This window comes from Melospiza georgiana, chromosome 2 (genome assembly GCF_028018845.1).
Source record: "Melospiza georgiana isolate bMelGeo1 chromosome 2, bMelGeo1.pri, whole genome shotgun sequence".
NCBI classification, from domain to species: Eukaryota; Metazoa; Chordata; class Aves; order Passeriformes; family Passerellidae; genus Melospiza; species Melospiza georgiana.
Window position 1 is genome coordinate 69,870,747 of NC_080431.1, and position 9,395 is coordinate 69,880,141.

A 9,395-nucleotide genomic window follows, 5' to 3' on the forward strand; every position below is an offset into this window, starting at 1 on the left:
GGTGAGGACTCTGCTCACTGTCTTGGTACCTCCTGTACTCCCAAAATAAATGCTTTGGCAAGCCCAGCACTCTGCTGAGGAATCTTGTGATTTGGTGTGTTGTTTAAAGGTTTGTTCCTGGAACCAAATGATTAACTGAGACTCTTGGCTTTTACTTAAAAACAATCCATTTCTAGCCTGAGACAGAAAATGGAAGCGAGTGCAGCCACATGTGTGAAGGGCTCCAAAGTGAGTAGATCACCATTGTTATGTGGCAGCTCTTGTTGTTGTTAATCTGATGGACTCTCTGCCAGTCTTGTGGTATTTGGAGTCGCATCTCCTCGGTTTGAGACATGAGGGAATGGCAGCACTTGTCCATTCAAATCCCAAATCCCTGCTGAGTGAGCCCCAGGAGGACAGCAGGCTGTGCTGGGAGCTTCCAGCAAAGCTACCAGAGGCAGCGATTAGGAAACTCTTGCATAAGGGAGTAACAGTAGGGAAACTGTTTCCTTTTTCTGGGAATAGCTTTGCTCAGATCAGGGAAGAAGAAACAAAAAGCTAAATAAAATCGCACAGGCTGGAGAAACTTGGTTGAGTATTTTATTTCCCTATACTTTTCCCCACAGTGCCATGACATGGCAAGAGACCCCCAAGAAAGGAGCAGGTGAATTGGGTAGGGAAGCTGTTTCTCTGAATTGCTGTACCCTGGGGTGCCCAGCTGCTGTACAGAGTGCTTCTGGGGAAGGCATTTCTTCCCATCTGGAAGAAATAAGAATGGAAAATACTTGTGTTAAAAATAAAAGTATAAAAATAGCAAAACAAAGAAAGAGGAAGCTTCGTCTTTTGGCAACAAGTACAACCCCTTCCCAAACACTTGTGTTCTTCAAAAAGTGTAGCATTTGCAGGAGCAGTGTGATGGTAGCCCTGAGGTCTGCTCAACAGCTGGCAGGGTCACCCCAGGAGGGGCTTCATCCCAGTGGCAATGAAGTGACTCTACAAACTTGCAGTTCAGCTGGAGGGAGAGAACCACGTCTTGAAATGCCACTGAATTCTCTCTTTATTATGGGCTCACAGGAGCAAAAAATCAGGGACCCATCCCTATCATCCCTGCAAAAAAAATCACAGAATCACAGAAAGGTTTGGGTTGAGAGGGACTTTAAAGATCACCTAGTTCCAAACTTTCACTAGACCAGGTTAGTTAGAGACCCATCCAGCCTGGCCTTGCATACTTTCAGAGATGAGACATTCAGAACCCTTTCACTAGTCCAGTGTTTCACCACCCCTGAGTAAATTTCTTCCCTATGTCTAATCTAAACTTATCCTGTCTCAATTTAAAGACATTCCCCCTTGTCCTGTCACTGCTATCCACTACTATCTTGTCAGAGGATATCTACTGCATATCCTCTCATAGCCACCTTTAGGTACTGGAAAGTACTAGATCACCTCAGAACCTTCTCTTCTCCCACCTTAACAACCCCACCTCTCTCAGCCCGTCTTCATAGGAGATGTTACAGTAATTCCAAAACTGCACAGCCCACCAGCAAAGCCAAAGATGGTTGCCAGCTGAGCACTGATTGTGGGAATGTGATTGTCCCTGTTCGGCTAAAAACAGGTGGATTCCCCATAGCATATCCTGTCCCAGGGGCTGCCCAGCTCAGGGACTGAATTTAGGTGCTTAAGTTAGGATAACACAATTCTTAGGATAATTAGATCTTATACAGTCCCACTTGGAGCCTGTTTGTGGAACAGGCTGCCTTCCAAGCTAGGGGGAGCTTCTTAATTTAGGTATCTATGTCTATATTGATTTGAAACACGCACTCTGGTTGTGGAGTCACACTCAGTGTCAATAATGATTTCAGAAGAGTTATTTTTTAAGTCCTTAAGGAAAGAAATGAATTCTTTACATCCATTACTAAATGGAAATAGCATATGTATAAAATTAATGCAGAAAAAGCAGAAATATACATTTTTTCTTTGGTTCCAGACTGTGGGAGCTGAACATCATTATGGTAAAATTTCAACAGGAACAGTATATTAAATAGCTGTTCCTAAACATAGACTTTTTTAATATGTATGCCCATGATTTGTCTAAAAGAGTTTTAAAAGAGCTGGCTGAGAGGTTCTCCAAATTCTTAGTGTCACCTTTTATTTGAAACGCCAAGGGAGACTGCTAATGCCATGATCAAAATAAAAGACTAAGTAGGCAATTCCAGCCCTAGTAGCCTAATGCAGAGTTCAGCAAAAGTATTGGGGAGCAGATACAGCCCAAATAATAAAGAATTAAGGAAGGGGAAGATTTAATTAACTTCAAGCAACATGGGCTGATGTTAGAAGAATCTTTTCAAACTTGCATGGTATCTCTTTCAATGAAACCACAACTTAAAGGCAATAGTTGTTCAGGTTATGTCCCTTAAAGCATCTGACTTCTTACTGCCTGTTTTGGTTAAGAAACCTGAGTGGCACAGAATTAGCATAGCTCAAAAGGAAATGGCTGACAGGTCTCCAGATATCACTATGGGCAGGTGATTGAAACTGGATAGGCAAACATTGTCCCAGATGATGCTGAACTGGAAAAATAGAGCTTACTTTACATCCACATTGGAGGTGTGTATCAAAAGTTATTGCTGTGACCAGCTATGATGTACAGCTCTGAAATCAACATCAAAAACTGCCGCATTCTGAAGGGACTTCCAAAGGACCGAGGGACTGGAAAACATGCCACACACTGAGACTGAAGTATCTGGAGAGTGCTGCAGGCATAGCACAGTCTCGAAGCACTGTGTAGTAGGAAGGAATTTATGATGGACCAAGTAATAAAATTAGTCACACAGACCAATATATAATAAGATTTGGTGATGAAGCTGAAGTTAGTCAAATTCCATCTGGTTTTGCCAATGTACAAAGGATCAAGCCGAGGCAATGTGTCATGCCCAAAAATTGCTATTAGTTGCACCCTAGGAAACAGCAAATCTCCTCGTTCCTCCTCTGGGAAAGGCTCAGAGAATTTCTGAAATGCAGAGGTACCTTGGTAGCAAGCTCATTTGACAGCTTTTCTCACACTTTGGGGGCCACCCAAAGAGGTGTGAGAATTTCGCTTGTACTGTGCCATGTAGCACAGATTTCCTCGGCTGACCCACACATTGTGTGAAGAAACATCTCCTTTCACTTGCCTTGAGCCTGACTTTTTTGAGCTGTGCTTCTTGGAGGGTTTGTACTGGAAGCAACAGTAGCAAAGGGAATTACAATGCGGAGCAGCTGATTGCGTGCAGAGAGAGTTCTCCACAGTGCCATCTACACTGGCTGATTGGTTTAAAAAGTGGTTGGTCTTTTTCAACCAGTCTCTCAGGGATTAATTCAATCTTGCACTGCATAAGCACTCAGCCTTCATGGTATACATGACCTACTGTGGCCTCAAACTAGAGGCTATGAAGCCAAAAACCTGAACTTGTGTTGAGGTTTGGTGGCTGGAGGCAAGAAAATCCTCTCTTCTTGTCATCCATTGGCAGATGTTAAGTACAGGAAAACCCTCCATTGGGCAGAATCAGCCAGGAGTGATAAATTCTGCCAACTCATAACTTGTAGTTTTCTGATGCACAAAAGGTGATGTTCAGGTGCAGGAAGCGCTGGCACATCATGTGTGGCTCCCTCACTGGCAAGTCTCTTTGTGCAGGGGCAAATAGCCATAGCCCAGCTGGGAAGAGAGTTTAGAAAGGGCACGTGTGGGGCTCACCAGGCACAGCACTGGGTCATGTCCCCATGCCTGCTCAGCCACCACGTGGGAGGACAGGCACGGCACAGACTGGACTGAGCTCCTGCCCCAGCATACGGCTGCAAATGTGGGAGATGCACTCTTGGCTCCTGCTGTCATCTGGGACAGACATTCCCAATCAAAGGATGGATACTGCTGCTGTGGCTGTCTAAGAAAGGTGGAAAAGAAGCCTGATTAAAGTGCCTCTCACTCCCCATTGTCTCTAGAGGGAGCCAGGATGAGCCATGCCCAGTGAGGAAAAGTTCTTGATCTCTGATCAATTAGAGAGGCTTTGTCCTATCTGACATGTCTAGTGCTTCTGTAAAGGAAGGCAGGAAAGTCTTCACTCCTGCCCAGTGGTTCTGTCTGTCCTTCCCTGCTCCAATATTTCTCTTACAATGAGCATCAGTTTTGGCTCATGTGCTCTCCTCTGAAGGGATGGAAAAACCACAGGTGGCCTAGGATAGACCAAATCACCCTTTGGATGATATGCATCTTCAAAGCCTTGAGCAAGTTAATATAAGTCCTCTTAAGAGCAAGTGTCTTCTTCAAGAAACTCTGCTCATAGAAAACTGGATTTTTGAGCTGTTGGTATTTGAATGACACCACATATTGATGCACCCACGCTTGTTGTAACACTTCTGTTTTCTTCTTTCCAGGTGGTTCACCAGCTGTGAGCATGAGCTCCAACAACATGTCCTTATCCAACCCAATTTCAACTCACAGCATCATGCCCCAGAGCTCCAGCCTCATGTCCACCCCTGCTGGAACCCGAATGCCTTCTGTTCCTGCTGCTCGGAGTTTGGGCTGCTACGGGAACCTTCCTTGCAACCAACCAAGCACGTACAACGTGACTTCAGGAATGAACCAAATGCAGCCACACAGAAACCAAAATCAAGTTCTGCCCAGTCAGAATAACCCCATGGTGTCCCGACAGCAAACCATGACCCAGGGGAACAACGGGGCAGCTTTTGGGACGGGGTCAGTGGTCAGCTCTCAGCAAATAAGGCCAGGCTTGACCCATGGAGCGACGGCTATCCCTGCTCAACGGCCGGCCAACGTGATGATCACAGCCACTGCCAACGCCCAGAACTGGGCCCCGCAAGAGGCTGCAGTGAAGCAGCAGGATGCACTGAAGCCTGCAGGGGTGCGTTTCCCCACGGGCACTCCATATCCTAACCAGTCTTTGCAGCGCAGCGTAGGCAACCAGCATTTTCCTCAGCGTGCATTGGCACCTCCTAACCAGTTACCGGCGGGAGTCCAAATGAGGCCCCCTCTGAACCAAATGCACCAGACTCTAAATGGACAATCTGCTGGCTCGCTGCGAGGGCTCAGCATAAGACCCAATCAGCTGAGAGGACAGACTGTGCCTGCCTTGAATCAGCCAGGAACAAGTATGACACCGCCGTCATCTCTGCCATCAACCGGTTTCACAAGCACCAACCAAACCTCCCGGGCTTACCAAGGAAGCGAGCATGGCAGTGACCTAGCGTTTGACTTTCTGAACCAGCAAGGGGACAGTATAGGACCTGCGCTCAACAGTGACTCGGATTTTATAGATTCTTTACTGAAAACAGAACCTGGTAATGATGACTGGATGAAAGACATCAACCTCGATGAAATTTTAGGGAACCACTCGTAAGTGACAGTACCAAGAGGGAACCAGATGAAGAGGCAGCAAGGACATTAGCTTTCTCTTTAGATGCCAACAACCTGCTTCATTAATTTACACTCCAGTAACTGGGCTGTCCTTTAAAATACAACATAGAGCAACTGCCCTGTTTGAAGACTAGCTCTAGGAACAAAACTGAAGTGACAGTCTAAGTGATATTCCTGCCTGCCACAAATGAGTGAAAACATGTGGAGGGTCTGTTCCCCAGACCTGTGCCCAGCCCATTGCAAACTCATTGGTTCTTCTCAGAGGGGCTCCGGGAAAAAACACATGCAGCTTCCCACACATGGAAGCACCAGTCAGTGGTATAGGCTGTGGAACATCATTTCTCTGAGTGCAAGTAAGACCCCAAGTGGTCCACAGCTCTTCAGTCATCTTGTTCACAGCCATTTACTTCCTTGGGACTGCTTAGCCCTGACAGCATCAAGCCCTGTGTAAATCTCATGGCATTACAAAAACTGTTTACTTCTGCACAGTACAAACCTACATTTGCTTTCCCAATGATTTTGTTATAAACCTTTTGTAAAACATAGCAGGGTAAGTGGTCTCATCCAAGGGAGGAAGGAAACAGATCATCTAGCATGCTATTTGGTGTGCTCTAGCATTTGTGTTCTCCCTTTCATCAGTGTTTGCAGTGAGTATTAGAGGATGCTGCTGTTCTGCCAGCAGCACAGTCATTCTGGGCACTGAGGGAAACATGAGGGAACTACTTCCAAAGCTCAGGATCCTCACTTTGCCACCTTGCCCTTCCCCAGGGACTCCAGCGACTTAATAGAAACTTGAGTGAGAAGGGTGCTCATGATTTGCCCCTGACGACTCTCCCAGTCCAGCTTAGAGGAGGCCAGATACCTAAAGTGGCTCAGCTAAGCCACTGTCCTTGTTTTCATCTCAAATCATGGCGAATATCCATCAGGTAGTTCAGCCTGATCTTCTTCTCTCAAACAGGTTTAGCCCAGGTGAAATGCCATCATCTACCTGCCTGGGGGGAAGCTGCCATTTTGATTGCACAGCATTTTGGTTCCATCCTGTTTTCTCCTTCGCCATATGAGGGGGAGTTGAAAGAGTCCTGCTGATGGCCCAGGTCCCCAGCCTCTGTCTGGAGTACAGGAGGCTCTGCCCCTGAAACTAGCATGCACATCAATTATAACTCACAGCAGGAGGCTCCATCAGCCATACATGCTTGTGCTTTAACATGAAACAGTTCTGGGGATTATTTCTGGGCACTGGACTCAATCATCTGTTCTGGTTTTGGGGATGGATCAGCTAATTTTGTCCTGAGCAGTTTCTGTGCGTAGAAAGAAGATATACTGGGGCAAGGACCATTCCCATGAGCAGTTTGCAGCCACCTTCCTTGAAGGCTAACAGAGCAGAGCAGTAAGGATACAGGCTGTCCCACACCTGCCATGGAATAATCTTGACTATATTAAATTCTTTGCTATAGGCTTGGTCAGTAATGGCATCAGGAGGATATGCTATGTCGCTATAAAGCAGCTGCACAGTGATTCAGGCAGGATTCATGGATAGGAACAGATCTTGCAATTCAAATGAAAGTGCTGTTCTTTCAAATGATGGGGTGCAATGTGTTTCACAGCCTCCTCTGAATTAGCTACAACTAGATGTGGCAAAGGAATACAATGCCTGTGTTCCCATGCCTTGGTGCCAAGAGGCATTGCTCAGCCCGTGCAAGTGCTTTATTCATCCTTGTTAGTGGCAGTGGGATGAGTAGACAATTTGACAATAGCCTCTGCACTTATCTGACCTACTTCTTGTGAGAGGTTTTAATCAGGCTTTTCCAGTTATTTCACCCTGTCATTTCAAATGGGCACAATTTTTCAGGATGTTTCAAGAAGCATCGTCACACAAATGAGCACCAGCACCTCCACAAAAGGTGTAACAGGGGCATTTAGTTAGATATGCCAGTAGAGGCTGTTCATTCCCAGAGAAATAAGAGGGACAGGAAAACCTGCTGAAGAGTCCTTTCTTCCAGCTCAGCCAGTGATCACTGCACAGCTCTGCCTTGTGTAACATTGTGGTGACTCAGCTGCCCAGAAAGCTCCCTCTTCTCCCCAGCTTTGGTCAGGGTGCATGTGGTCCCTCTGATATGTCAGTACAAGTTTTTCCAAACCTTTGAAGAGCTTTTGAGCTCAGGCCACTGGAGTCCCACCTAAGCTTGGAGAGATACAGATGCGATACAACAAATGTGTCCCGTGTAAATCGTGCAAAACTAGACTGAAGCAGCAGCTGCACGAGTTTCAAGTGAAAGGAGGATTGGCTTCTCTGCCTCACACACTGCCTGCCCACGAGCAGGTCAGCAGTGACTGCCAGCACACTGGGAGGGACAGACAGCTGCCATGGATGCCACTGAGGCCAAGGCTGAGTTAGCATCACCACGAGCAATGGGCACTGTAGTCTGGTAACTTCAACTACCCTCACATGCCATTGAAAAAGCCACCACTGGTTTCTGTATTAGGGCCAGACTGATTTCAAGGTCCTCAAATAATGCAAAAAAAAAATTGTTCAGCTGAGGAGCTGGTCCCAAGGAGTCAGGAGTTGGACTCAATGATTCTCGTGGGTCCCTTCCAACTCAGGATATTCTGTGATTCCATGGTTCTATGACGTGGTGGACTCAATGCTGAGTGTTGTCCTGTTGGCCTCAGCCTGGAGTGCAAAAGACTCAGGCCAACACTCAGATGGGCTGTGAGTGCCATCCCTGGGAGCAAAATTACATCCTGTCTTAAGTAAATTCAAAAAAGGTAGAGGCCATTTCATGTCCTGTATATGTATACCTGATGCATTTGAAATGGGAGCTTGTGAAAGACTCTTGCAAATAAAACTTGAATCCAGTATCATTTCTTCAGAACACTTGTATCTGAATGGAGCTAGTGTCTTTTTTTTTTCTTTCTTTGCAATGGCTAAGTGCACTACCCTTAAAATCTATTTTTCATCATTGACTGGGCACTCTTCACAGTATTGGGTTGTAAATATAAAGAATTATTTGTTTTGTAAACTTTTGTAAAAACAACACAAAAAGTAATAATATTTTGGTAGGAATAATAAAAATCATATTATTTGGGTTATATTTATACATATGTGAAATAAATATACTATCAAAAAGTTGTATTTTATACAAGAAGTCAACTGTTACCTTTTGTATTCTATATACAAAGTTTTGTATGATATGATTGTTTATTTTTATCTGCAGATTTCAACTTTGGGTTTTAGGGGAGGGCAGAATGGGATCATGGTTAAATAGCTGGGTCTGACCCCAAGCTCACTGAAACCAATGGAGTTTTTCCATTGCCTTCACAGGGCTTTGAATCAAGCCTTTAAATCACCTTCAGATATGTTTCACATCTGAAGCTCTCTGGAAACCTCAACATGTAAACATTCCAGGTTTCAAATTTTTTCCCCGAAAAAGGCTTTTATTATTATAATTATTGTTGTTATTGTTATTTCAGCTGTTGGGAGGCAGGTGGGACCTATGTAACTGTCATGTCCTTGTTGCATGTATGTCTGCTTTATATTTTCCCCATATTATAAACCAGTGTTTCTCTATACAGACTGAAAAGAAAAGTTGCTGTACATAAATGTTTGTGTTTATGCATTTTACATGTGGCTGTATATACCTCCTAGTACTATGCAGTGACACTTATTTGACTCCATTTATTTTTCACCTAAACATGAATAGTATGTTTTTCAGTAGCTATCAAAACTCTGCCAAGTAAATCAATCAAAATTATCCCAAGTGTCTCTTTTCTTACTATGAATTTTATATTGAATGTCTGTTTAGTCAACTGCTCATTCATCTGAGTAAATTAAAATTTTGATATTTTGGGAGGGGGGAGAGAAAAATGAACATCTGGCAGCTTCCAGGAGCTCAGCCTGCCTCTTTGCCAGAGAGCTGTGATGTTTTCCTACTGGCTAAAGATGTGGTTTCACTACCAGAAACTGTTAACAAATAATGGTTAATAAAAATGCTATCTGTTGAAAGGGTTG

General features: G+C 44.7%; 1 protein-coding gene across 1 annotated transcript in view; it reads left to right on the forward strand.

Moving 5' to 3' along the window:
* Nucleotides 1-9,138, forward strand: part of MAML2 (mastermind like transcriptional coactivator 2) — a 209,605-nt gene extending 200,467 nt beyond the window's left edge. Inside the window, exon 5 of the mRNA XM_058018572.1 lies at nucleotides 4,387-9,138. Within this exon, the coding sequence (XP_057874555.1) occupies nucleotides 4,387-5,369 (983 nt within the window). The 3' untranslated portion in view covers nucleotides 5,370-9,138. The remainder of the gene's footprint in view (nucleotides 1-4,386) is intronic.
* The last annotated feature ends 257 nt before the right edge of the window (nucleotides 9,139-9,395 follow it).